Below are 26544 nucleotides of genomic sequence, written 5' to 3' on the forward strand. Positions count from 1 at the left end.
GACACCGCTCGGCCCTTTCTCCCAGAGGAGCCTGTACTGCTCAGCTCCCCCCACGTGGACCCTCCACCAGCCCAAATGGCAGGAATAGCTCCAGAGCAAGGGACAACAGCAAAAAAACCAGCTGCCCATTTAAATGCCCCCTCCTCCCAGGCCAGACACATGCTCCCTGTAAGCGATACTGCCCAGGACCCCATTTGTCCAGGACCCCATTTGTTGCGGTAGCAGTGCCGGGGGAAGAAAGGGGGGTGAGGGAGGAACAACATCTGCCCACACAGAAATGTGGGCTGGTGGAATGGGGTCCTGTTTCACTACAAGGCTTTGCAGAAGCCCCTGAGCAGGCAGCCAGGTCCAAAATATGCTTGCCTGTCATTCTGTGCCAGCGCCAGCAATTGCCACCCTGCTCCCACAAGGGCCAGGAATGCAGACGAGGCGGACCGCCAAGGAGAGCAAACAAGGGATGCCCCAAGGCATGAAGCACAGAGGAGCAGACGGGCACTTCCCTGGGGAAGAGCTGCTATCTGGCTCCATGCAGGGCTCCAGAGCAGGCTGGTAACCAGTGTCCCATGCTTTCCAGCTGTGCTCCCAAACTGAGCTAGCATGGGGCAAGCAGCCACGGCCCTGCAGACCAGGGGAGCACAAGCTGGCCAGGGTGAGGTTGCAGGCAGGAAGGTCCATGGCTCACATCTGTGCCCTTCAGCTTCCCTCCTGTGCCTAACCTTTGTTTTGTTCCTGGTGGCTGTCTGGCTTCATTTCCTCCCCTTGTTGTTCCCTTCAAAAATCCTGCCAAGGCCCAACTCTTGGCTCCCACTCAAGCAGAATTTAGGAGAATGAACAGACACGAGGGACTGAAAGCTACTGCTCCGTCTCCCAGCCTGCCTGATGCAAGCTGTCCCTTGTCCAGCAAGTCCCATCCAAGGGCGGTTAGTTCAGCCAGGGTGACCTTTCCCAGCCCTGTGGATTCCTCTTGGGGAGCCAGCCATGGATGAGGAAAGTGTGCTGGTCATGCCTCAGCATAGAGATATGTGCCAAAAGCAGAAACAGCTCCCTGACGGCTCAGCTCCAGGCCCCAGGAGCTGCAAAGACTGGGGCTGACGTCAGCCCCTTGGGACTGGCCTCCCCAGCCTCCTGGGCTCCAGGTCTGCTGTGGTCAGAGGACTTTGGCACAGGCGCATCACTCCGCTGCATGCTGCTGCTGGCCCTGTGCTGGCAGTGTTACAGGGAGTGGGAAGAATGCAGGTGAAGGAAGCAGGAGCCAAAGCTTTGCTGCAGCTGTGTCAGGGTTTACGTTTCCCTGGGAAGGGAGATTCTCCCCTTTTATCAGGGAGGCAGCGGGTGCAGTGCTTGATGTGCTCTTGAGACTCCTGGGTTCGCTGTGCTGCAGCTGATCCTGGGAAAGTCACTGCCTTGCTCAGTGCCTTGATTTCCCCAGCAGTACAGCCCCAGTGGGAATATCCCCTCCCTGTGCAGAGGGCCCTTGCAGCATCCTGCCTCTGAGCAGGCTGGGGACCACTGCAGTAAAAAGTGCAGTGTCCCTTGTCAGTGGCAGTGACTGCAGTGATGGAGGGGAACGGAGATCTTATTCCCCAGGGAGCCTTACCTAGTCCTAGGAAAAGCCCTGTCTATGCCAGGGGAACCACTCATCCTGCCGTGCCTGCCAGTGGAATCCTGTTCTTGGGTCCCATGGGGAAAGGGAGGTGCCAGCCAGGTGCAGAGGTATTGCAGCACATTCCTGGGGGCATTGTGTCTGAGGGTTATGTGGCAGAGGTACAAAAGGAGGGCGATCGAAAATCCCTTGGGAACTGAGGGGCTTCAGTGTGTGGCCTCTGCAGAAACCTGCTCCTTCCCAGGGAGTGAGCACAGGTAATGGCAGGAGGGGTTGCCCTGCTGGGAGAGCCAGATGCTTCCAACACCTCAGCACCAGGTGGAAAGTGGGGCAGGGCTTGTTTGCCAAGCTCTTGGGACTCATAAAGAGGCAGATTTTTTTTGCCTCTGACAAAAATGCAGAGGCATTGCCAAGCTGCTTTCCTGATCTAGAAGGTCAGGGGGTTTAGCCTCCCTTCACAGTTGGGCAAAAGCACGGTCCAGGGAGGTGATGGGACTTAACCCTGCTCCTCTGGTGAGTCATGCACAGAGCTGGGAAGAGATTGCAACCTCAAAAGAAAACAAAATCCCACCAATATCTACTTCCAAGCACAAGATTTAGGGTACTGGAGTCCTGTACCCATGTGTCTCCTGGGCCAAAGCCTGTAGAGCCTTGCTGTAACCTGATCCACGGAGGACTTTCTGCTCCTGCAGTCACTGCTCTGTCTCTCTACACTTTTTCTTGTCTATCCTTCATCCCTCTTTACCCCGGGGCTCAAAATCCCTCACCAGGTGCTGGCTCCTTTTTTGCTGGGTGCATATCAAGGCTGCTTCTTTTCAGACATCCATTTTCTTTATTGTACCAGTTGCACAATGATGTATACCCCTATTTAATTGCCAGTGAGGGCTGGGATGCATTTCCCGAGCCCAAACAGAGACCGTGTACCCCTCCATATTACTTGTTTCTCTCAGGTGGTCAGTTAGCAGCTGGACATCAGCAAAAAAGCAGCAGGAGATGCCCCTGGGTGGTGCAAGGCAGGTGCAGGGTCCCAGGAAACCTGCGGATAGAGCAGCGCCGGCAATGGGAGAGCAGGGCTGGAAGCAACCCAGCTGCAGGGGCTGTCCTCAAGCTGGTGGCAGGACTGTGCAGAGCTGTCCTCTTGTCTTCTCCTCCCTGCAGTCCCAAAGCCCTGAGGATTTGGCTTGCCCAAAGTCCAGCCCCTTCCTTCTTGCTGTTGAGCAGGGGCGAACTCACAGCCCACATGTCCTCTGGGCAGATCCTGGGTCTGGAGGCAGCCGGCGCCTCTGTCTCCTCTGGGAGAGGACAACCTCCTGGGAGGCCACCTTAGAGGAGGCATGGCTGGAGGGTCGGGAGTGTGGGACACACCAGCCTTTGGGCAGGACATGGCTGTACTACCTCCTGGTATGACCCCTCTTGGTCGCTGCCACCCATTGGCAGAGGGAAAGCCGCCTAAGCAGCCTTGTGCCCTGTCAGCCGCCAGGCAAAGCTGGCACTGGCTTTGAGAGTGGGCCAGATCCCTGGCCGCTGCCCCATGCCAGCACCCAGCCTGCTCCCAGGAGAGCATCTCTGCTTTGCGGGAGGGCAGGACCCTCGTGCCACTTCAGAGGCAGGTGCAGGGGACAGAGCAACCATCGGCACCTGCCAATGCTTAAAGCAGCTGTCGCATGGTTAAGGGTCCAGAGGATTTAGCAGGGAGCAGGGATTCTGGGAAGAAGGGCACGGCCCTTGAGCATCTCTTCCACAAGGCGTGCAAGATTTGCCACAAATCTTGCTCTGGGCATAGCACTGGGAGCTAATGGAAATGGCGGGGGAGGAGATGACAGGCGGCCAAGAGTCCTTTCTTTGAGGAGATCTCACCCATCTGGCAGGGACCTGAGAGGGTGGTGGTGGGGATGACACCGGTGGCACCCAAGCACCTGGTCCCATGCAGGAGGAATGCTGGCCATTCCTGCCGGGGAGGGATGTAAGTGCTATAAATAGTTTGTTTAACACACCGTGGCCAGGCCCTTGAAAGCCCCGGCCCAAGCACATTCCCTGTTGCTGGTGCTGAGACAGCAGCTGCTGCCTGGTTCTCTTGGCCCCCAGCCCTTCTGCTCCCCTTGCGGGCTGGCTGAGCCCATGGCATCCCTTGGTATGGGTGCTGAGGCTCACCAAGGTGGTGCCAGCTCTGAGCTGGTGTTGGTGCTGGTCCCCAGGCTGACGGTGTGTGCAGGATGCTCCCACCACCTGGCTGCTGGTGCTGGAGGGGCAAGGAGGATGGGGAGGGGGCTTTTCTCCCTGTCAGCCCTTGCAGCAGTGGGGACACTGCCGAGCCTGGCTGGGAGCTGTGAGGCCATGCCAGTGGCAGCTTCTGCCCATGCAGGTGTCCTTGGCTCCGGTTCTCCCCAGCGCCAGCTTGGGATGCTGGGCTGGGCCACAGCCCCCTGCCCACTGGCTCTGCTCGCACAAAGACCCCTTGTGCCCACAGGACTGACATTCCTGAAGCCATAGGCCCATGACAGAACGAAGCACAATCGAGAGGCAGACAGGGCCAGAGCCCGGCTGCCGGGGCAGCTGTTGGGGCCAGGTGGGGCCGGGCTGCAGTCCTGCCCTCCCTTCCCATGCCTGGAGGATGGACATGAGCAGCTGGTGGGAGAGGGGGGACCCCCAGGTCAGGCAGGCAGCTCTGGGCTGTGGGAGGCAGAAGCACAGGGCACGAGGTGCCGGCGAGATGCCGTGATGCTGGGGAGCAGGAGCAGTGGTGCTGTGCACCCAATGTGTACTGCCTGCCCACCTTGTGCACTCCTACCCAACACAGACCTGTAGGGTAGGTGTGGGAAAGACAGGAGTGGTCAGGCTCTTGCTGGCTAGTGCCCATTGCAAGACAAACCCAAAGCTAGGAGCAGTTTTGGTCACATCTGGCCCCTAGCCCCTCTTGCTCCTTATCTTACACCAGCATTTAAGGACCCTGCTGGGCCTCCTCCTTGTCCCCTTTGCAACGAGGGGGATGAGCCATGCTACTCTTAATTAGCTAGCAGCTGGGGACCCCCTGCCTGCTGACCCCCTGCTGATACTGGCCTGCCAGCTGCCAGGGCTAGTGAGGGAGGGGATCTGCCAGCTGGTGCCCAGAGGGAGGGAAGGAGGGGGCTTCTGGTAAGGCTACGCCGGAACACCTGTCATCCCAAAGCCAGGGCATCACTCTACCCTACAATCGGGCCTGTGTGTGCATGATGAGGCCCTGCAGCTGGGACAGCGTTGACAGCTTTGCATGCCTGCCCCTGTCCCATCCCCACCTGAGCCCTTGTTTCCCAGGGGCTTTGGGGTTGCACAGAGGAGCAGGGAGCCCAGGCTGGCCAGCCCTGAGGTAACCCACCCCACAGCGGGCAGCTCAGCTCACAGGTAGCCAAGAGCCAAGTGCAAGTAGCCCACCTCCATCCAGCCCTGGGGAGCCTCCGGAGGAGAGGGCAGCCTGGGGAGGTGACTGGGGGGTTCCCCTCTCCTGCCATCACACCTCAGGTCCACTCTGTGCTCTGAGCCAGGTTGGCTTGCCCTAGAGCTGGGTGCTACCCCACTGTGGGGAGACTGGTCCCAGAGAGCTGGGCTGGCACAAAGGGCACCCACACAACAGATATTGAGATGCCGGGGGGGGATAAGGTGTGCAAGGGTGCTCCTATTCCAAATACTGAGCACCTCTGGGCCCATCTGGGTTGTGATGCCCTTCTGGGGTGTCAGCAAGGGGCAGGATGCATACGCTGATAGCAAGTCCTGCTCTAAGCCATGCAGTGAAAAGCCCCACCACCTGGCCCTCCACTGTCATTTTCCTGGAAGGCTTTTGCCTCCAGCTGTAACCTGCATGGCCTCAAAGGAAGCAGGGCATAACACGGATGTCCCACAGCCCCTACCCAGGGTCACATACCTTGTGTGGTCCCTCCCTTTCCATGGTCCAGAGCTCCAGGCTGCCCTCCAATCCCACCCAGTCCATCCTATCCAAGCAGATGCTCTTTCCCCTCCCCAAACTCCCCGAGGCACCTCTCTTTAAGAGCAGACCCCAGCTCTGCCACCAGCAGAGGAGACTATGGCAAGGGGCCAGCCAGGGCAGCAAACCATGATCAACGTTAATCCACCCCAGCGCAAAGTCTGCGGGGCCAAACCCAGCCTTGCCAGCTGCCTTCCGCCACTGCTGGGTTGCTGGTAAGGCAAGGGGGCGGTGAGTTTAAACTGCTCCAGCTGCTTGCGTGGCAGAAGCACCCAGTGATGCCCTGGGGAGGCTTTTGGGACACCATGACCAGACCCAGGGCTCCCCTAGCTGAGTGGGAGCATGGCTACACCCACATCCCCGGGGCACAGGCTGGGGTGAAGCTGCCCCAGCCCCCCCATCCCAGCCTAGCACTAACACACTCTTCCTCCCACTGACACCAGGGAGCAAGCATTGGCTTTTCCTCTACTTGAAAAATCCCTGGGATCACCGAACAGCCCTGCTAACAGCACGCTGCTTGCTCTCACTTTGAAGAGCAGTGTTCCCTTACTCCTCTCTTACATGGTGTTGCCCCCGTGTGTCGGCAACAAGATGCCCCTGCAAAAGAAGAGGTGAGTTTTATAAAATCCTAGGGGATATGGATGCTCCCATCCTCATGGCAAGACCTATACCTCGTGGTGCTCCTCTACCCATAGCCCAGGCTGGGCAAAGCAGCATGCCTTGGGCTTGGGTCCGCATCTCATCCCCCCAGCCCAGGCCACAGTGAGCGGAGGGAGGACACGACCCCCAAGTCACTGCCCAGGCCACACGTCCAACAAATCTTGGTTTATTCCCGGAGTACGCAGTGAGCAGGGGTGAGGAAGCAGAGCTGCTGGGCTGGCAGCAGTGGTTATTGCTGCAGGTGCGTCCTCCAGGGATGACAAGGGTCTGGGGGAAGCTAACTGCCTGCCTCTACAGGGCAAAGGACGGGCCATCACCCACTGCCAAGCTGGAGCCATCCCATTATCCCAGAAGAAAGTGAGGGGAGTGGAGGAGCACAGAGAAGTGCAAATATGTTGGCACTGGAGCCCATCTGCACTGGGCGAAGGAGCCCAGGGAGGAAAAGAATGTAACAGTGTGGGAGGGTGAGGGAAACGGGAAAAAACCCCAACTGTATGCAGGAGAACATTCCCTCAAATCACCATCCCCTCCTTTCTGGGGGAAGGCATCCCCTCTTGGGTGTTGGTCCCTGCCAGCCCTGCTATGGGCCATAAGCAGGGGCAGTGGATGCCCCAGGAGCTCCCAGGAGTGGGAGGGGTGGCCAAGCTGCTGTGACAGGCATTGCTGTGCCCACGTGGAAGAGAGGAGCTTCTGCTGCACTACAGGGTGGTATGTGTTCACATGGCAGGGGAGCCCCCAAACATTCAGTGCCTGACCTGGGCATGAAGGTGGGAGTGACGTGTTGAAGGCCACGCAGAAAGAGCCAGTGGGCTCCATGCTTTGGTCGCGCTTAGTGGTGATGAGTGCAGTGCAAGGGCTTCAAGAAGAAGACTATGGCCTTTCCTCCTCCCAGAAGGCCACTCGAGCTCCCCAGGAACCTGCTGCCTCTGCCTGAGCAAGGCAGTACCTGCTGATGCTCCCAGGTGTGAGCAGAGACAGGCAGGGATGAGACAGCACTAGAGCAAGCAATATGAGTCTCCCCTCTCTTCCCCCTGCAGCTCCTGCCTCTCCTGACTCTGCAGCCAGCCCCCAGCCTGCTCCTTCACTCCCATCAAGCTCGGTGCAGGGATGCACAGGTACTCCATGCTGCTTGCTCTCCTCTTGTTCTGGGGTGGGGAGAGAGGAGGAGGGGAGTGGAAAGAAGCCCAGCCCAGAAGAGGAGAAGAGCATCCCCTGCCTGCCTTGACCCTGGTCCACCCGAGAGGGTGGTGTGAGGCTTGCTGGGAGGCAGGTCTGGTGGCTCAGCGTGGGATGGAGCAAGGGGGGAAGAGCATTCTGTGTCCACGGATCCAAGGGGAGGCACTTGGAGGGGGAATGGCCCGCCGAGGTGTCACAGCCATGGTGGATCTGTCATGGCTCCTAGCCGCACATCGTCAGCAGCAGCCACTGGGAAGGAGAGGGAGAAGGGATGAGCAGGGGCTGGTGCATTTCTGACATGCCCTCATGTGTCAACTTTACCAGCCCTCCAAGAAACAAGGAGCCTGCAGCAATCCCTTTTTCTTATCTTCATCTTTTATGGGTTCTTTCCCTACCCAAGGGACTGGAGGGCTTTCTATCGCCCAGCCTAGGTGCCCCATTCACTCTAATGCCTTGTCCCTTTGTCTCCCACCCCACCCCCCACTGGGCTGAGCTCTCACCTCGGAGAGGTTCATGATGGCGGTGCCAGTGCCTTCAGGGTCCATGCTGTGGAAGAACCCTGCAGGGCCACAAGAGCAAGTTGAGCAACACATCTCTCTGTCCCCACCCTCCCTGCCCCAGAGCCACCACTCACTGAACATGGCCTCCAGCTTCACAAGGCAGCAGACAAAGTTGTCAAAGTCCACACCCATGTCAGCGTCTGCATAGCGGGCCACCACCACCTGATGCAGCTTGTTGTTCAGCTTGAAACCTGCAAGGCAGAGAAGAGTCAGTACCCCAGGGAGGCAGGAAAGGAGGGTGTAACTATGAAAGTCCATGCCCCCCCCAAAGGGACCACCTCAAGGAAGGGCACTGAGTCCAGCCTCAGCAGGAAGAGGGGATGCCCTCCTTGGAGCCATATGACTAGTTAGGTCACTGATCCACCACAAACCTCTGCTTCATCAGGATGGGACCCTGCAGGTCAGAAGACAGAGGCTGGGACCACCTTGTGTGCGTCCTTAACTCTGAGGCTCCAGCACTTGGCACAGCTGGGATGGAGAGACCCCAGCGCAGACATGGGCCTCATCTCACTATCATGATGGGTTGGCTCCAAGCACACAATATAGGCTGGTTTCACTCTTCTCCAGCTACTTGGGACACAGCTCCAACAGCATGAGCCCCGTCCCCAGCCCCCAGCCCAGCCCCATCTTGCCCCAGACCTACCGGCTGACTCTAGAGCCATGCGCATCTCATAGGAGCTCATGGTGCCCGACTTATCCAGGTCATGCTGGCGGAAGATCGCCTGCAAAAACATCACAGAGAATGTGAAGGGCAGGCTCTCCTACGGCCTCCAGCCTGGCTGCCCCCTCACCCTGCTGCCCCAGAAGGGGTGCTACCCCCCATGCAGTGTGCCATACCCCCCACTCCTCCTCACCAGCCAGCTCCGGATCTTGTTCCACAGGATCTGGAACTCCACCAGCCCAAGGCGGGCACTGCCATCTTTCTGGGAAGCAGAGGGTCAAGGAGAAAGCAGGCAGCAAAGGGGGTGGTGTAAAGGCAAAGCCATTGGATTCCAGCCACCTGAGGCAAGAAAAGCCTGGCCACACTTGGCCTGCCCATTTTCCCCCCAGCTTCCCTGCTCTGTCCTGCAGCATCAGCAAGATCAGAGCCTGCAACCCAGCGGGGAAACAGCAATGCTTAAACTAGCTGCCATGCCACTCCCTGGGAGCAGCTGTGCTGCTGCTGTAGGAAGCACATCGCTGTGGTGTCCTTGGAGCAAAACTGGGCTGGCCTGCAGCAAAAGGGGAAGCTGCAGGGCCAGGAGAATGGCTCGGAGCTGCTCCTCTACCCACACCTGACCACTCAGCTGCCTGTCCTTGTGCAAGCCGGAACACAGGCCATGGCTTCTGTCACTTTACACCTCTCATCTGCAACTGCTGGACAGGATGGTTTGGGGAAAAAAAACAAGAGCTCTTGTTCCCTTCCAGGAGTGTCTCGAAGGCTGGGTGGCATCATGGCACGTCAGGCTAGGGAGCCTGTGGGGAAGGGAGGCACAGGGCGCTTCCAGAGGGGAAGGTTGAAGGCCTGAGCAGGGCTAGGCTTCTGGTGGCGGAGCCAGGGCCCAAAGCAAGCAGGGCAACTGGTGATCTTTTCCAAAAAACCTGCTGCTAAAGCCCAGAGGTGTAGGGCAGGTGGCCCTGAAGCCACAAGGACCCCTTCCTTCCTTCCCCTGCTTGAACAGCCTCAGCAGGGCTAGAGAGCCAAGCCCCAGCTCCTGTGTTGCCGGCAGGCTGAGCACCAGGAAAGCTGGCCCCTGTCCGCAGCACTAAGAGGATACATCCATCAGGTTGACCATGTTGCGGCAGGAATCCAAGCTGAACCCATCCGTCTTCAGATCTTTGTCTGAGGAGGAAGGAGGAGCTTGAGCATGTGCATTAAAACCCAACCTGCTGAGCAGGCCTGAAAGGGCGGGAAGGGCAGCACTTACGTCTAGCAATGACTCTGTTCAGAATAGTACGGAGCTCGAAGACACTGATTTCCATGTCCTGCAGCAGGAGCAGAGTTAGCAGCACCCCTTGCCTGCTTTCCACCCCACTTGTGGCCATTCCCCCCACCTAAAAATCTCTGCCATAGTCACAACACATCAGGGTGCCATTGCATTTTCTGCATGCCCAGAAGAGTTTGGGCCACAGCTGGATGCCCCTTCCCCAAATCTGCTCCCATCACACCACCCCTGGGGGCAGCTGGGCTGAGCCGTGTAGAGATGGACTTGTCTGCAGCATGGAACTGAGCAAGCGTGGGGTGGGCTGGAGGTCTCATGGCCAGGGATCCCATCCCATCCCCTCCCCAGGCCAGGGCCCCCCACAGCTCAGCGCAGCTGTACCCACCTCCCCTGCCAGCTGCTGGAACATGTTCTTGAAGCCATCCTCTATGTCATCCTCAGTTATTTCCTCCTGGGGTGATACAGGCCAGAAAGAAGAGGTTAGTGGTCAAACCTGGGCTCTGCCCTACCTCCCAGGCTCAGCAAACCCAAACTGGAAGGGAAGCTCTTTGTTCGTCTTACCTTTGTTACTTCCCACATCCCCATCACCTCAACCCTGCTAGCCCCTCTCCAGCCACAGTGACACACCTCCTGCCTGCAGCTCCCCCTCCCAAGCCCCAGAGCCTTTGTACCAACTGAACCAAAGCGGCAGCTTCTACCTCATCTGCCAGATCTGCAGAGATCTCCTCGTCTAGCTCCCTGGGGGCAGAAAGGAGGAAAACAGTGATGAGTGGGGTCCCCAGCCAGCTGGCTGCCTGTGGTGGGGAAATGTCCCACCACTCACAGACACAGGGCGTCCCCTGGCCAGGCAGGGACTCACGCCGTGTCTGACTGCTTCTCAGTGAAGACCCGCAGGATGAAGTCAGCCTCCTTGTGTGGCTCGAAGGTGGAGGGCACAACGATATACTCGCCGGGAGGCAGCCGGATCTGGTTGCTCACCTCCCGCAGGTTGATGAAGGTCTCAGACCGTGCCCGGGACTGGTTTCGCAGGAAGAAGTCCTTCTTCAAGTGCACGTTTTGGGTGCCCTGGGCCTGGGGGAATGAATGCACTTGTGGACAACAGCCCCTCAACAGTGGTGACCCACAGGGAGCGGCAAGACCAAAGCCAGCCCAGTCAGACAGGACATCCCTGCCCTGTCCTACCCTGCCCATCCCAGCAGGAGCCATCCCTCCCACATGGAGATGCCCAGCACCCATTAACACCCTAGCCACTGCCAGCAGGGTGGGAGCTCCCACACCACTGGGTGCACATGTGTGCATGCATGTGCATTAACCCATTCCTTCCCACTCTTGCGCTTTCCTCCAAGAGTGGATAGGCTCTGGCAACTCAGGACATACCTCCTCAGGAACCTGCAGGGAGGAGAGAAAAGGGGGAAAAAAAAAATAATCAGAATCCTAGTACCTGGCCCCATCCCTTACAGCTGCATGGAGCATGGGACAAGGGACATTAACCCACAGCCTTGCCAAAGCAGGTGGGAAAGGTATCCTTGAGGACTGGGGTGCCAGGTTGAGGCAGGATTAGCAGGGCTGAGCCCATCCCAAAAAAGCAGCATCGGGGGGGCAGGGGTTACCTCGTAGACAGCAAAGCCGATGGTATGCATGTCGCCCCCCACCCGCCGCTCCCGCCGCCGGTGCTTCTGCATCAGAGCCACCAGGAAGCTGCAGGCCACCTCGTCATCCCCAGGGTCATCATCCTCTTCCAGCAGCTTGATCTTAAACTGGGGGTTGATCCAGAAAGTGGCTGAGAGGAAGAGGATGCATGGATGAGACACCTGGCTCCATCATGCTGCCAAGAGCGGAGGTGCAGAGGGGAGATGTACCTGGGTGATTCCTGCAGCCCCCGGCAGTGCTCCCCCGGCGCCATGTGCCCTCGAACACCTGTGTGTGCCATCTGCTGAGCTCGTCCTTGGTGAGGGCGTCGGGGGTCAGGTTGCAGATTTCCAGCCTGGAGAACTCCCTCATGAAGTCCCGGAAAGACATCCTGTGGGAGGCAAGCAGGGGCTGAGGCCAGGACACTGCTGGCAGGGAGGGAGGAGAGTGCAAGCAACTCCAGACCCAGCCAGCATTTTGGGAGAATTAAGTGACAGCAAGATCTTACCCTGAGCAGTTATAGCTCATTTAAAGCCCGCTGCTGGGTTTGGGGAAGAAGGGATGTTTACCCTTCCTAGATGTTTATTTTGCATTTAATTGGGCTGAATTTCCTTGAAGGGAGGAAAATTATTAACTAGATCAGATGAGAAAATGCTAGCAGGCTCTCCAGTGCTGGAAAGGCAGCTCATAAAGGCAGGTCATGTGTTTCAGGTGAAGTAGGGCCACAGAATCTCTCCCCAGCTCCTCTGCTGCTTCCCAGGCTGGCTGCTGAAAAAGAGCAGCACTCTTGCACTCACCAGAACTCTCCATCCTCCATTTTCAGCTGCAGCTCTTCCCTGTCGTCAGAGTCAATGTTGTTCCACTCAGAGGAGCTGGAACAGCAGGAGAGACAATTAGATGAGGACTACTCAAGGTGAACTGAGAGCACTTCAAAGCTGGCCCTCAACTACCCTCCCTCTCTGATGTGAAGGGCACTGCACACTACAAACTTCCCCTTGGCAGTGCCGTGCACTCAACTGCTGTGTGTGCAGTGCCTCCTGGCCTGCCAGTGGTGGGACTGAAGTCCCATCTGTCCAGCTCACCCATCGCTCCAGGCTCCGGTCCACTCCACCTGACCCCAGGGGTTCCTGATGCGGATGAGCTGTTCCTGCTGACCCCGGTAGTTCACCTGCCAGTCACCAGACACAGGAGGTTGAGCCTATGATACTGTCCAGGCTATTTTATTGCTATTAAAGTCTCATCTAGCCAACTCACATCTCTGAAGGCTGTGACAGAATAGGCGTGGCCCTTCACCAGCTTCTTGAAGGTCACCGCTTCCATATCAAAGGCACTTGTGATCTGAGGAGAGTGTGCAAAGCTCAAGTGAATATGATAAAATTCATATAGTCCTATCCCTACTCCTTCCCTCCACCATGTAGAGAATCCCCCTTGCTTAGCACTGCTCCAGCCAAGAGAAGCAGCAGGTACCAGCACCCTCTGCTCAAAGGCTGCTGGCTGAGGACAATGTAAAGACAGTTTCCCAGCCAGTAGACCCTGAAGATCCATCAGGCAACTGTCCAAACTTCAGAAACCAAGAAAAGGATTTCACGAGAGGGAATGGATGGAAAACCCTGCTCCAGATAATTCTCAAACACTGACATAAGACACGGCCAGAGCTATAGGCAGACCCTTGTTCTAACAGCCCACACTTGAGATGGACATTCCTGCTCCATCCAAAGGAGCCTGTTCACAGGAGCTGGGCTGCAGCCCCATGCACTGTGCCCTGGGGTTGACATGCTGGCTCTGAAAAGGGTGCTCTGCTAAGAGGGGAAAGAAGTAACCTCCTGCCTGGTGTCCCAGTGAGGAAACTGCTGACACAATCTCCGGCTGCAAGGCCTCGCCTTGGCCACCACTGGGGCAGAGCCCCTGGCTCATCCCAGCACACCACTTACATCGATGGAGCAGCCCAGCAGGGACCCCCTCTCTAGTGCCTTGCGGATGATCTGGCCCATGTTGCGCGGCGGCCGCTTGAGGTCATACATCTCTGCCACACCGCCGGTGAAGTCCTCGAAGCCCTCGGTGGTGCTTCCCCCTGAGAGTGCCTCGTAGCAGCCGTTCAGCCTGAGCACCGTCAGAGAGAGGGGCGCGTGAAGTGACAAGGATGTAGCACACTGCTGCTCCCCAGGCACCCAGCACAAGCAGGGCCAGGGATAGAAGAGACCCCCTCCCTGCCGCCCTGCACAGTGAGCTGCCCTGTCCCCCACCTGCCCATGTGCCCACCACAGGGGTACCCACTTGGCATAGGCCTTCTCCAGCAGAGCACTCCAGAATTCAGTGCACTCTGCTGAGTGCACAAACAGAAGCTCCCCATCCTTGGTGGGCAGCTGGTCATCCACCACCACGTCCACCCACTCACCGAACTGCCAGATCTGGGGGATCAGAAGAGAGTGGAGTGAGCTCAGAGCATCACATGACTTGCTCATCCCTACCCCAGAGGGATGCCCTCAATCCACTGCCCTCCCTCCTGTCCCCAGCCCACCACCTGCGGAGGGCCAGGAGTTCCCAGCCCACCTGGAAGTGGAAGATGCCAGCATAGTCCTCCTGGAAGCTCTGCCCGTGGGGCACCACACGGTGCAGGAGCTCCTCGTTGAGTGTGAGGGAGCCAATGGCAGCCAGCAGCCAGCAGTCGCCTGGGGAAGGAGAGGAAGCCAGTATGAGCACCCACCACCTCCCTAGCTGGGGTGGTAGGCGGTGGATGTGTAGGAGCCCACGGCATGCTCTCCTTGCAAACAGCTCAAAAAGCACGTGGAGAAACCAGAGAGGGTCCAGCAGACAGAGCTCAGGGAGCCAGGCTTGTTCAGCCTGCCTCAGAGAGAAGTATTAGCTCAAGGCAACAGGGAACAATCCTCCCTGACCTGGACCCTGTGTCCAGACCACCACGTACAGTCAGCGCCAACAGCCCCCTTCTGCAGCCGTTTATCTAGACCCTCCTGGGACTCATTCATATGACTGCCCTCCACATCTCAAACAGGGAGTTCTGCAGTGGAATTACATTTTGCATTTAAAAAAACATTTTATCAAACAAGAGGTTTAATGCTGCTGCCCCAGCTTCTCAAATTGCAAGCAACACCACCACACTTTTCCTTCCAAGTGCTCTTAACCACAAGTGCTGCTCCAGGCCAGCACTGCGCTTTAAATTCTTTGCCTTGGTTCCCCTTTCTCTTTTGCCTTTGAAGCCTGTCACACCTTAGCCTTGAGCCTGGATAACCTGTACCAGGCTGTGGTTTGACAAAATGGCATTTCAGACTTTTTAATGGCCAATTGAATACCACCACAGTGCTCTAGGCTGCTACGTGCTCCAGTTACCACCTAAAGTTTGTTCTAATTACTGGATGCATTAAATGTGGTTAGCCCTGAAACCAGTGTGCTATGTGTGCTAAGGTACACAATACTCCCAATCAAGTGCCCAACTTGATCCAGATCAGGATGACACTCTTGGTGGTGCCCGGGTCTGGTTCTGATGACCATGAAATCCCAGTTGCCAGCCCTGCCAGCCTACTCATCCCATTAACACTGCTCTTCTTGTCTCAGTACCTTTGTCTTGGGAGACACCCCTGGAGAAATAACAAATCACCACTTGTACTCTGTAGCTCTCTTCTCAGTTCCCTTCTGCCACACCACATTGCTTTGCAAGCACTCTGTCATGACCAGCACATCCTCACCTCTGTTTGTTACTGTCATCCAGCAGCCATCCCTCACCATTTACCAAAGCAGGGAGCTCTTTGGAGCAGCTCCTGGTGTTGTCAGCATGTGTCAGGCATGGATCCACCTGACATCTCCCCTGATCTCAGCATGGTCAAGCTGTGCACACATCGACCCATTTTCATGGAGCCTTAACCTAGAGCCACCAGGAGGCACAGGGTATCCCCTGACTTCCAGTTTCTACCGCACTAAAACAGGAAGGGAGCTTTTGGTACAGAGATGGTTGTGCAGAGGCTGACATGAAAATGTGCTGCGTGGGCCTGGGGAAAGGTGCTGTGAAACTGGTCCACCCTCAACCTTACACAAACATCTCTTCTCCAGCCATGCCAACCCTCCCAGCCACTGCTCTCCAGACCAAGGTCCAGGGACAGAGCTCCAGCACTCACCCAGAGCCCCCTGACAGATGTCTGTCCGGGTTGCACCACCAACGATGAACTGAGGGTCATCCACTAATTCCTGCAGGAGGAAGAGAGAATCAGATGCTGATGCTAGATCTCAGCAGGGCCTGGGCTTCTGTGGGGCTGGCACCCGCTGCAGTTCTGAGTCAGGAGGAAGGGTATATGGTTCCTGAGAGTTGCACCCCACCTGCCCTCTGCCAGGGAAATCTGCTTGACAGCAACCCCAAGGCCATCACAGTAAGGCTAAGGGAAAGCAAGATTTTCTGCCGTAGCCATGGGAGGAAACAGCTAGATAGACTAATGGCACTCCCCTTGCACTCGTGGCACCAGGGGATATACACCCTAAAAAGCCCCAGTCACCGAGGGTGACACATCCATGCCATGACACCCAGAAGCAATGACATAGCCCACCCATTTTAAAGCCCATGGTCTGCTGCCCAGAGAAAGCAGGGCCTGCTAGACATGATGCTTTTCTTAGCAGACACTCATAGGGCATTGCTCTAGGCCTTTGGGAAAGTGGGCTATGAAACACATGAGGGACTTTGAGCACCGAGAGGAGCAGACCAGGGCCAGACTGCAGCTTGGCATACCACATCAGTGCAGACATTGCAGGGTAGGGATGCCAGCCCAGCCCAAGGAAAAGCAAGCCCAGCACTTACTGACGGACGCTTCCACTCCACCCCCCGTGTCTTGCTGGAGTGTGGTCCCAGCTCCTTGAATCCAAGGGCAGAGGGGCCAGCTGGGAACTGGGGGTCCCTAAAGAGGGTGCCGCTCTCAATGCACTCCTGTTTAAGGGCCTCATAGTCCTGGTTGAGGTACTTGATAGCGTTGTTGTGTTGGCCAACCCCCTCGGCTCTCAGGCGGTCCCTCTGCAGACGGGCAGCCATCCCACCGAAGGGCATCATGGCTGGGCACTGGCAGCACTACCTTCAGCTCCACTCCCTGCAACAAAACAGGCATGGCTGGGCTGAGACAGGGCCCAGTACCCATGCACCTCCCTGGGGATGTCAGCCATTTCACACAGTGCCAGGCTCAGAGGTCGGATCTCCAATTCCCCACCACCCCCACAGCAGGGATCTTCTCTGTCAGCAATGCCCTGGGACAGCGAGCAGAGCCGCCACATAGAGCATCCCCAGGGTGGGCCCACACACCAGGAGGACCTCCCCAAATCCCATCTCTAGGAGCAGCCCCATTCTGAACCATGGCCTCCAGCCCAGCCAGCGCAGCCCTGCTGTCTTTAGGGGACATCGAAGGAGCAGAGCGGCTTTGAGGGCCAGCTACAAGGAGGCAGCCCACTGGTGGTCAGGCCATGGCTCTCCCGTCCTGTCCGTCCCTGCTGCGCGGAAGGGCTGAGCCCGGAGGAATTTCAGACGCTTTCCGCCCCCAACAGCCTCTCCTCCCGGCGCAGCTTTCCAGGACCTTCCCTCGTCCCAGCTCCTCCTCGCCTGTCGCAGCCAGGAGGGCGTCAGCGGCAGCCCCTCAGCTTTTCCCAGTCCCGGGTCCCTCTCCCTCTCCCTTGAAAGCTACCCAGGCTGCCTGAGCACTGAGTCAATAGGGCTGGGAAGGGAGGAGCCCAGTGGGGAGCAGAGACAGCTCTGTCTATGGGGCCAGAGGAGGAGAAGGGAAGGAAGAAGGCAGGAGGGATGGGCCTTCCTGGCAGGGCCCTTCCCAGCACTGCATGCACACAGGCAGGGTGACTCAAGCCTCACCGATGGCCAGTGGAGCAGCCTGCTAGGAGGCACTGGGAAAGGGATGTGGCTGCAGCGGGGCACCCAAGCACCAGGAGACCGGGGCAGGGCAGACCCTGCAGAGCCCCCCCCACCGCACTGGTCCCTCGCCCCAGCAAAGGCCTTGCCACAGGGGCTTCCTCCCAGGGGCTTTAACTGGCAGCTCATGGCTGCGTGCTTTGAACCGGCATGACACAGCTGCTGGGCGTGCCTGGCCCCTGCTGCCCTGCCCCATTGCGCCCACTGCAGTGGGGCAAGCCCCAACTCCCCTCCCTGCCCCTGGCTGCCCTTGGCCCTGCTCAGGCACCCGTGGCAGGAGCCAGCGCTCACGCCCACCGGCGCTGCCCAGGCTGGAAGGGGCCTCTGGGGGCTGTCTGGTCCAATCCCCTACGCAAGCAGGGGTTACCTGCAGCAGGGCCTCGAGGCAGGTGCCACCACCATGGGCCCACTGGCATTTATGGCTTACCCTGCCCCACTCCCCAGCCATCTCAGGTCCTGCTCGGCAGGGCTGGTGCTGAATACTCTGGAGGTTTCTCCGCATGAGGCAGGGGAGCAGTCCTGGGGTAAATAACCCGGGAGCCAGCAATCCACTAGAGCAGCAGGCTAGGGTGACTGTGCTGGCCTGCGGCCTCCCCAGCACCCCGTCCCAAGGGAGCAGGGTGCAGCCTGGCTCTGGAGAGGTGTCTCTCCTTGTCCTGAAGTGCTGTGATAGTTAAGGGAAGGCAGGCAACAGCAAAAAGGGTGCAAGCTCTTGGCAGGTGCACAGGGCATAAATCTAGCTGCTAACCCAAGGGACTGCCCGAACCAGAAGCTTTTCAGGAGGAAAATCTGCTCCTCCCCATCACTCCGCCTGTCCTGGGATGCTCTAAACCCACTGTCCTTCTCAAAGACAGCACCAGCCCTTCTGTCCTCTACAATGGCCCCAAATCTATGGAGCTCAGCCCTTTTCCATCATCTCCTGCCCCCAACTCCAGCTCCGCAGCCAGCACCCTGGCAGCCTCTCGCAGCAGCGAGGCGCTTGTTGCCTGCAGAGCTGGCTGGAATGACTCCTCTGATCTGAGCCGCTGCCCAGAGCCCAGGGGGGCTGCAGGAGGAGGAATCCCAAATGCAGCCACCCGCACAGCCTCCAGCTCCCACCTTGCTACCTCCCCAGCACTCACACCACAGCCTGCTGAGGGCCGCAGCCCCTGCCAGGCTCCCTGCACCCTCTCCCATCCTGCCTACCGGCACTGGACATGGCCATGGACACAGGGAGCTGTGTGCAGTCCAGACGTGGGCACCGTGTGAGTTATTCTTAGCTCTGTGGCTCAAAATACTTGGGAAGGCTGTGCTTAGCAGCAGACGGAGGTCACGCAAGCGCAGAGTGAGGAAAAACATTTCAGACCCCAGGATGGGACAAGAACCATGCGGGGCTTTAAGCAATGGGGTCAGTTGCTGACACCCCCCCAGGCTGATGCTGATGGACACTGCAGGTCCTCCACAGGGTGAGGAAAGGGCGTGCAGAGACAAACCAAGCCCCCAGGGCAGTCTTCCACACCAGGCAACATCCAACCACAGTATGATGCTTTCCAGTATCAGAGGCACCTCTCATCCCTCCAAGGTGGGACCAGAAAGACATGCTGGTGCCCTGGATACCTCGTGCACCTTAGTGCATACTGAAACCCCCCTGGACAGCATCATTGCTGAAGTCCAGCCAAAAATCTCTGCAGACTTCTGCTTTGCCAGCTGCTCTTGGAGATCGAAGGAAGGGGGAGCTCCCTTCTTTAAAACCAGCCAGGCCGAGCCCAGACACCGCATCCTGCCGCATACTCAGCTCGGGGCAAGGAACCACAGCCACCCATAGGGTGCCACATTGCTCAAGCAGCTCTCAGGCCCAGTCCAGCCCTCCGGGTGACAAAAATCTTCATTTCCCACGAGCTCCCCTTTTATGTTCCCGCATCCCCTGGACGAAATGCGGAGTCGGCTTGGGGTCGGCTTCACATCTCGGGTCGCCGCGGTACCCAGTTTACTCGCCGCCCTGATTGGGAAGCCTCCGGGTCTCTGCGGCTGCATTATCTAATGAAAAAATCCCCGCGGATAAAAAGGGGGTGGAGGAAGGGGGGCAGGGATAGGGAAGCCTGGAGCAGCTCAGAGCCCAGGGGGGCCCTCGCCGTCGAGCGGGCAGGGCGTTCGCCCCCGCGGCGGAGGAGCCCTGCCCGCCCGGCGGCGGGGGCCCCTCCGGTACTAACCCCGTGCTGGTTGGGGGTCGGATAAGGGTAAAGGTGAGGATGGGGGGGGGGGGGGGTGGTGGACTTACGGAAGCTGCCGCCGCCACCGCCCTGCCCGCTTCAGCCCAGCCCAGCCCGGCTCGGCTCGGTACGGCCCCGCGGAAGGTGGGGTTTCAGTGGGCAGGATGTGCGAGCAAAGGCGGCGGGGGGGCGGTGGGAGGGGGACTTAAAGGCGCAGCGACCTCTCACAGCTACCGGGGAATGATTTAGCGGGGCTGCAGGTGCGGTCCTGGCTGCTGTCACCCCCTCCCAGCTCCGGGGGATGGAGGGGTAGCGCCGGGCTGGGCGCGCTCCTTCCACCTTTGCTCCGAGCAAAGGGCTTGGTCCACATGGAAACCGGGGCTGGAAGAAGAGGAAGCGACTCCTCTGGGAAAGTGTTTGAGGGTGACATGGCACTGCCCCAGCTTAGCTAGGTGAAGCTCTGTGCTGCGCCTGGTCCCAGGGCTTGTTGACCTGGTGCCAGGGCTGTGCAGGGTGGTCCCAACGGGTGTCACTCACCCACCATGGGGTCCTTCTCCTTCCCTTGTGCGCGGGGAGGCTATGTCTGCAGCGCTTCACTCCTGCAAGCCCAGGCAGTCATCGCCAGCAACCCCACCCCACCAGCTGGCCTTTGCTGGGCAGGGCCCATCCCGAGCAGGTCCCATTGCCCTGGGGCTTCCCGCAGCAGGGCTGCCCGTGCGTGCCCTCTGTGATTCACTGCGCGGCTATGCCGGGTGGTGCCGTTGCTGACAGGCATAGCCACAGCGGGGCTTGGCACGGCTCCACGTAGTGTGGTGCAATATGGCTTTGTCTGGCATGGTATGGCCCAGCATGGACTGGCACAGCTTGGCCTAGTGTGGCTTAGCCCAACATGGCTCAGCACAGCATGGCATGGCCTGGCAACACCAGCTCAGCTCAGCCCAGTTCAGCATGGCCTGGCCCAGCCAGGAAGAAGCTCTGCACTGCCATCCTTCTGGTGCCAGGGCTGAACATGGTGATCCCAATGGGTGTCACCATGCATGGGGCTCCTTCTCCTCCCCTCGTTCCTGGCTGCAGCGAGGGAGGCTGTGCCCACACTGCCTCACTGAAGGAGCCGGCACCCAGCTGCTCCCCCAGGCTTCACAAAGCACCTACTTTCTAACCCATCCCACCTCACCCCAGGCGGGCAAATCTTTGCTAAGCAGGGAGGAGGTTGCATAAGGGGTTAGGAGCTGTGTCCCTTGCCCAAGGGAAGGGCAATCAGGACACTCAAAACCAGCTGTAGCATGGTCCTGCTGCCACACCCACAAAGGAATACTCTGGCTCTGGCCCTGTCCCCATCCCCACCTAGGGGAGCCTGCCACTGGCAGCTTGTTCTGCCCATCCTGGCACAGAGGAGGCTTTGGGGTGTCTTGCTCTGGGTTGCCACAGCAGCTGCTCCATCTTAGCCAGAAGATAGCTGCCTCACTGCCTGCAATCTGGAAGCAACAAGGGGGGGCCTGCTGGGGTCACCAGCCAGCTCTGCACTAAGCTGCAGACAGCAGCATGCTTTCAGACAAGGAGCAAATAGACCTGCACCACCAGGGTTGTTCCTGCTTTGAGCTTGTGCCTGAATGGCTCTGCCAACTTTTTCTTTGGCCTTGACCACCACTGACCATCCTGCCTGCACAGATCCGCTCCAGACACTGCCCGTCCTTGTTGTGATCCCATTCTCCTCCTGTTCATCTCTTGCCTCATTGCTCCTCGGTGGCCTTTAAAGCTGCTTTCACAGCTGACTCTCGTGGGGTAGGAGACAGCTCCTGCACATAATCCTGTCCTGCAGGCTGTCCCATGTCCTGCCCCTTGTGCTTAGGAGCAGTTTCCACCAAACACCCATGCAATTTCCTTGTTCTCTTCCCTCAAGCTTCACTTTGCAGCGATGCCTGCAGGGACTTGGCAGTGCATACCTTTTCTCTTTCAGTTTTTGGTTCTTTGTCTGTGCCCAGGCATTGCCTCTTCCCAGTCCTTTGGCTGTGGGCTGCCAGGGGAAGGAGAGTTTTTTTTGTCCCCTGCTCACGCTGTGCCGCTGGCACATGAAGCCACAGAGCCTGAACACAGCAAGGTGGGAACAGAGGTAGGAGCCTGGGGTCACTTGTCCATCTCTCAGAGGCCTGCCTCATACCACCCCTCTCCGTTGTGCCATCCTCCAACTAACAGCCACTGTACACAAATTAATGAGCATGCAGCAGCTGCCTGGGAACCACCCCTGCTCCAGCCTGCACCAGAGAGCCATCCTGGGGGCTGGCTGCTTGCTGCCTGCCCCTGTGCTTGGAGGATGGCTGAGCTACAAGCAGCATCACACAGCAGGAAAGTGTTCCCAGCCAAGCTGCGCTCCAGGGATCTAGCATCCCTCACCCTTTCCCAAAGGCTTTTATAGCTGTCCACCCAAACAAGGCTGGGAGACAGGTTCCTGGATGGAGGGGGCAGGAGCAGTCACAAATTGCTATTGGGAGCATAGGGTTGGGCTAACATCTGCTACAGAGGCTACCAGTAAAACTCCCCTCCCCTCTTCTCCCACACCATCCCCAAAGCATCTTTCCCCATCCCAGCCTCAGTGCATGCAGCTCCCCATCCAACTCGCTTTTAGCAGCAAAGCCTTCGATGCCTCTGCAAGCCAGAGGGAGAGCCCACTTGGGCTGGGACCTGTGAGACACAGCTGGGTTCCCAGCAGCAGGGCAGGGCTTGTGCTCACACAGGGGGACCGCACAACCCCCTGCTCCTCCTTTTGCACCACACATGCTCCTGCATCCCTGCTGCAGCTGGGGTCCTCTCCTCCCAGGTCCCAGCTCCCAACCCACTCCGCAAAGAAAAGACTGCAAGAACAATAGCTCCTTTTTTTCCTTTTTACTTTTGTACACAAATATATACAGGGTATTATACACATCTCTACACAGACAGTGCCACTCGGAACACACAGCTCTCCACGGCCAGAGCCCTGACAGCCACAAAGAGAGTCCTGGGCTACAGCCATACCTACAGAGACTGGAATATCCCAGCCTGCCTGCTGGACTGGGGGCAAGGGCAGTAGGTGGGTGCAAGAACAGGGAAGCAGGATCAACATCCTGCCCCCCCCCCCACCCCGCCTGGGAGGAGACCAGAAGCTCTCAGCTCACATGCTCATTTCATTTCTAGCCCATCCCTGGAGGGGACAGGGTGACACTTACCATGCCCCTCTGCACCCACATGCACTCCAGTCCTGGTTGAGCCCTGGGAGCTGGGGTGGCCTGCCTTCCCCATGCATCAGACCCACATCTCTTCCCCTCTGTCCCCCCTTTCCTCTGGGCCTGGGATTCCTATAGAGAGGTGTACAGGAAAGTCAGCTATGGCATCATCAGAGCAGCCCCCCCCCTCCACCTGCTCTGTGTCTCTGGCTCCCCTCCTCTAATTGGGGGTGAGGGAGAGAAAAGCCATGGGATGCGATCACCCTACCCCGGAACAGAGCTGGGCAGGGCTGACACTTCACTTGTTCAGGTCTATTCAAGTGCTTGGAGCTCCAGGGCCAGCACAGGTGATTGAAAAGGTAAATGACTGTCCCTTTCCACCTGGCCCCATCAGACCCTGGAGGGCACGGCCCCAGTGAGCCAGAGCAGCACCTGCAGATGATAGGCAAAGAGAGGGTGGTAGTATCTGCAATGAGCACCAAACAGGATGGTGGCAAGGAGTTGAGGGAAATAAATATAGCTCAATAGCAGGGATTTATTATTTTCCTTTACATTTTACACAAGGGGAGGGGAGAAGCAATTGAGGGCAACTGATCCTGACCAGAGACCTCCTCACAAAAAGCCTTCAAACAAGGTCAGACCTCCCTGTGGATGCCAGGGGCTCCAGTCCACCTCTCCCATCCAACCTATCCCCTCACTGCCTCCAGAACACAGCTATTACCAGAGAGGAGGCAAAGGCAGAGGGAGGGGAAGAACAGCCCCCTCTCTCAGGCTGAGTGATGATGGGGGAGCCTAGACCCAGTCAGGGCAGGTGAAGAAATCCAGCACAGCTCCAAGAAGCTTCTGGGCTTCTGAAGATGGTGGGCTTGCTTGGAGAGGGCTTCCAGGGGCTGCTCTCCCAGGGCTCCCTCCCTCCCCGACTGCCTCAGCTGGGGGACGACCCTGAAGCAGCTCAAGGAAGGCAGCCCATGGGGCCCCATTGCAACTGGGCAGCACTGATCCTGCAGGGTGCCAAGGGCCTGCAGTTCAGTACCCTTTCTCCCCTCTCCCTAGCACCCAAGAGACCCCCAGCACAGCCACCCCCATCCCTGGGCCTGACCCTGCTGTGCAGACACAGGGCAGCAAAGGGGGTCAGGTCACAGTACCACATGGGGGTCAAGTTGACTTTTGTTTGAAAGGGGAGTACAATGTGCAAAAAAAAAAAAAAAAGCCACTTAAAACGATGCTGCAATCCCCTGCCTGCACCCCTGGGGGAGGAGGGCACAGGACCTGGGGGAGAGGCTGCCTGCGCCTCCCTCCTGCCCATGAGAAATGCCCTCAGCACCCCTCACCCTGTGAGGGGCTGCCCAGCTCATGCCAACCCCATGCCCCTTCCCAGGTTGATGCCACCCCTGACCACAAGGCCAGGCTGTCACCTTTGCCAGGGTGGGGTGGGGAGGAAGTCTCTGTTGCCAGCCCCTGGTGCCTGGCCCAGCTCCTGGCACGTCACACCAAGTGGATGCTGCAAGGGGTTGAAAAGGGCAGGCATGGGGAGAAGGTGCAACAAAAGCCACACCCCTCCCTAGGTGGGGCTTCCAATTCACTGACTAAAGCATTTTGTTTATCACCTTCCTGTAAATCTAATAAATTATTAGTGTTTCTCGCCAGGAGGACAGGGGACAGAGGGGCCTGCTGAGAAGACCTCAAAGGTTCCCCTTGTGCCCTCTTGCTCCCCACAAAGCACCCAGCCTTCCTCCTCCCTGCAGGTCCAGAGCAGCACCACAGGGGTCACAGACCCCCTCCTCCCCAGCCCCCAGGGTTTTGGGGTCCAGGGACACGTTAAAGGTAGCTAGTAAGAGGCATGCCTGCTGAGCTGCTGGACGAGCAGGGAAACAGAGAGCTTGTGGCAGGGCCCCTGCCCTCACTGAAGGCAGCGGCCCTGGGGGGTGGGCAGGTGAGGGCAATGGCCAGCACCCTTGGGTGCCTCTCCCTAGGTCTCCATGCACACAGCCTGCCCCACTCCTGGGCCTCTTTCCCCTCCCGCCTTCCGAGGTCTCTACTGGTGGATCTCGTTCTCTATCAGGCTGTCCTCACATGACTGGAAATCTGTGTCGTTCATGCCATCTGTGTTGATGAGCTCCTCGTCCTGCGACCCCTGCTCCTCTGACTCTGTCGCTTCACCCTCAGGCGAGGAGTCCTGCAGCACTTGGGCGATGTACTTCTGCCAGGGCCAGGCACAGGACGGGCGAGGGGTGGGGAAAGAACAGAAATGCACATGAGCCCAGGGGCTTCTCATGGCAGCACAGAACAACATGCAAAGCACCTTGCAAGAGATTGAGTGTGGGGATATGCTGGGAGGGCGAGGAAGGGTCCAGTCTCCGTGGGATGTATCAGGAAAGGGGGTAAAAGCGGGGCTGGCTTGGCCCTGCGACAATGGATGTGCCAAACCCCACCATCCTGGGACAGGCAGTACCCCGAGGGAGCCAGGGCTGGGAAAGCATGGGACTTCTGAGCTCTTTGGAGCTCATGTGAACTGGAAGACTGTGCTCCCTTTTTTGCCAGTGGACGTGTCCCTCTGAGGCTGTGCCTGCCTCCTTATGGGGAATCTCCTTTTGGAGAGATGCCACTGCCCTTAGGTACATGGAGACTGGGAATAAGCCTGGATTACATGTGCACACCCCAGCCCTGCTCTCCCGAGAAAGCAGAAGGCTCTGCTTTACTGCATCTCTGCATGTACTCCCTGAACAGTCCCATGCAGACCCCAACTAGAAAAATCTCATGGTAGAAAGAAGCAGCTGGAATGAGCCAGTGAGCCAAGAAGTTCAGAAAACTGACTCTGGGATCTCAGAGAGTTGGGTAGGGGACAGGAGAGTCCCCAAAGCACAGTGCTGCCTCAGAGAGGTGAAGAGCGAGGTACTTGGACAGGGAGTTACCACCCCATTCCCCAACCTGGGTAAGGAGCACACCAGGGCATGGAACTGGGGAAAGGGACTCACAGCTGATTTGGGAGCTGGCAGACTGGTGGCAGGTCTCCCGTTCTGCCTGTTTTCTATGGTGTCCACCTCCGTGTGGTCAATCTGGAGAGGAAAGGAGAAACTGATAGACTGCTGGGGCAACACATTTGCTGTCCCACCACAGGAGCAGCATACAGGCAGCAGGGACAGCTTTGGGACTGTCCCCTCTGTGAAGCCAGGGTTGAGAGGCTCTGCTGGGGAACAGTCTGGGGTCCCCCCAGAGCCCCCACTGTTTTGCTGCTGAGCTGTGCTCCCAAGAAGAAGGATCCCACACCCCCACCCAGCACTCCACCTCACCTTGTAGTTGTGAGCACTGAGGTATTTGAAGTGCCCGAAGCAGACATGACACAGGCAGATCACGATGGTGATCACGAGGACCACAAAGGTGAACATGGAAGTCGGGGCCAGGAAACCTGGGGCAAAGGAAAACCAAAGTGGTGGTGTCAGACGAACCCTGACCGTGCTCCATGGCTGGGGCTGCCAGGACCACAGCCTGGCCAGGGAAGCAGCTTTGTAGAAAGCCAGGGGCTGGCATCCCAGCCCAGTGCTCACCTGTACGCATGGTGGAGAAGAAGAGAAGCCAGAAGAGGCAGAGGATGGGGGCTGCCACCACCTGGTTCACAGCCCCCGAATGGATCTTCTTGTCCAGTTTTGCAGGCAAGTAAGCATAATACAGGTTGTATCGGTCCACCAGGTGCTTAAGCAGCATGTACATGAGGCCTGGGAGAAAGGGAGGGATGCCAGCAGAGCAGGGA

General features: G+C 58.2%; 2 protein-coding genes across 3 annotated transcripts in view; both read right to left on the reverse strand.

The window, feature by feature from the left end:
- Window positions 1–6368: 6368 nt before the first annotated feature.
- CAPN11 (calpain 11) lies at window positions 6369–19738 on the reverse strand. Its single transcript, XM_049831049.1, has 22 exons — window positions 19668–19738; window positions 16304–16586; window positions 15633–15702; window positions 14056–14174; window positions 13780–13913; window positions 13437–13605; window positions 12760–12843; window positions 12588–12673; window positions 12303–12377; window positions 11736–11896; window positions 11487–11656; window positions 11254–11265; window positions 10736–10947; window positions 10575–10614; window positions 10262–10327; window positions 9862–9919; window positions 9712–9776; window positions 8809–8877; window positions 8598–8676; window positions 8029–8145; window positions 7895–7953; window positions 6369–7643 (listed from the first exon to the last, which is right to left on the reverse strand). Exons 2-22 carry the CDS (start codon window positions 16547–16549, stop codon window positions 7617–7619), a joined length of 2118 nt encoding a protein of 705 aa, XP_049687006.1. The 5' UTR covers window positions 16550–16586; window positions 19668–19738; the 3' UTR covers window positions 6369–7616.
- A 2738-nt stretch (window positions 19739–22476) lies between these two features.
- Window positions 22477–26544, reverse strand: part of TMEM63B (transmembrane protein 63B) — a 48184-nt gene continuing 44116 nt past the window's right edge. For both annotated transcript variants that reach the window (XM_049830905.1, XM_049830904.1), the window contains 4 exons: window positions 26342–26509; window positions 26087–26202; window positions 25772–25852; window positions 22477–24996 (listed from right to left, as the gene is read on the reverse strand). In XM_049830905.1, coding sequence (XP_049686862.1) covers window positions 24832–24996; window positions 25772–25852; window positions 26087–26202; window positions 26342–26509 — 530 coding nt within the window. In that variant the 3' untranslated portion in view covers window positions 22477–24831. The remainder of the gene's footprint in view (window positions 24997–25771; window positions 25853–26086; window positions 26203–26341; window positions 26510–26544) is intronic.

Source organism: Accipiter gentilis, chromosome 28 (genome assembly GCF_929443795.1).
Source record: "Accipiter gentilis chromosome 28, bAccGen1.1, whole genome shotgun sequence".
Classification (NCBI taxonomy): domain Eukaryota; kingdom Metazoa; phylum Chordata; class Aves; order Accipitriformes; family Accipitridae; genus Astur; species Astur gentilis.

What these genes read in the sequence shown, in the direction of transcription:
- CAPN11 (XM_049831049.1), bottom strand. Translation starts at nt 16,549, where the DNA reads ATGATGCCCTTCGGTGGGATGGCTGCCCGTCTGCAGAGGGACCGCCTG. An exon ending in ACATGGTCAACCTGATGGAT is followed by an intron (nt 8,878 to 9,711) that starts GTATCCTCTTAG and finishes TCTGCTTCCCAG; the next exon opens with AAAGATGGCAGTGCCCGCCT. An exon ending in CCATCATGAACCTCTCCGAG is followed by an intron (nt 7,644 to 7,894) that starts GTGAGAGCTCAG and finishes TCTCCTTCCCAG; the next exon opens with TGGCTGCTGCTGACGATGTG.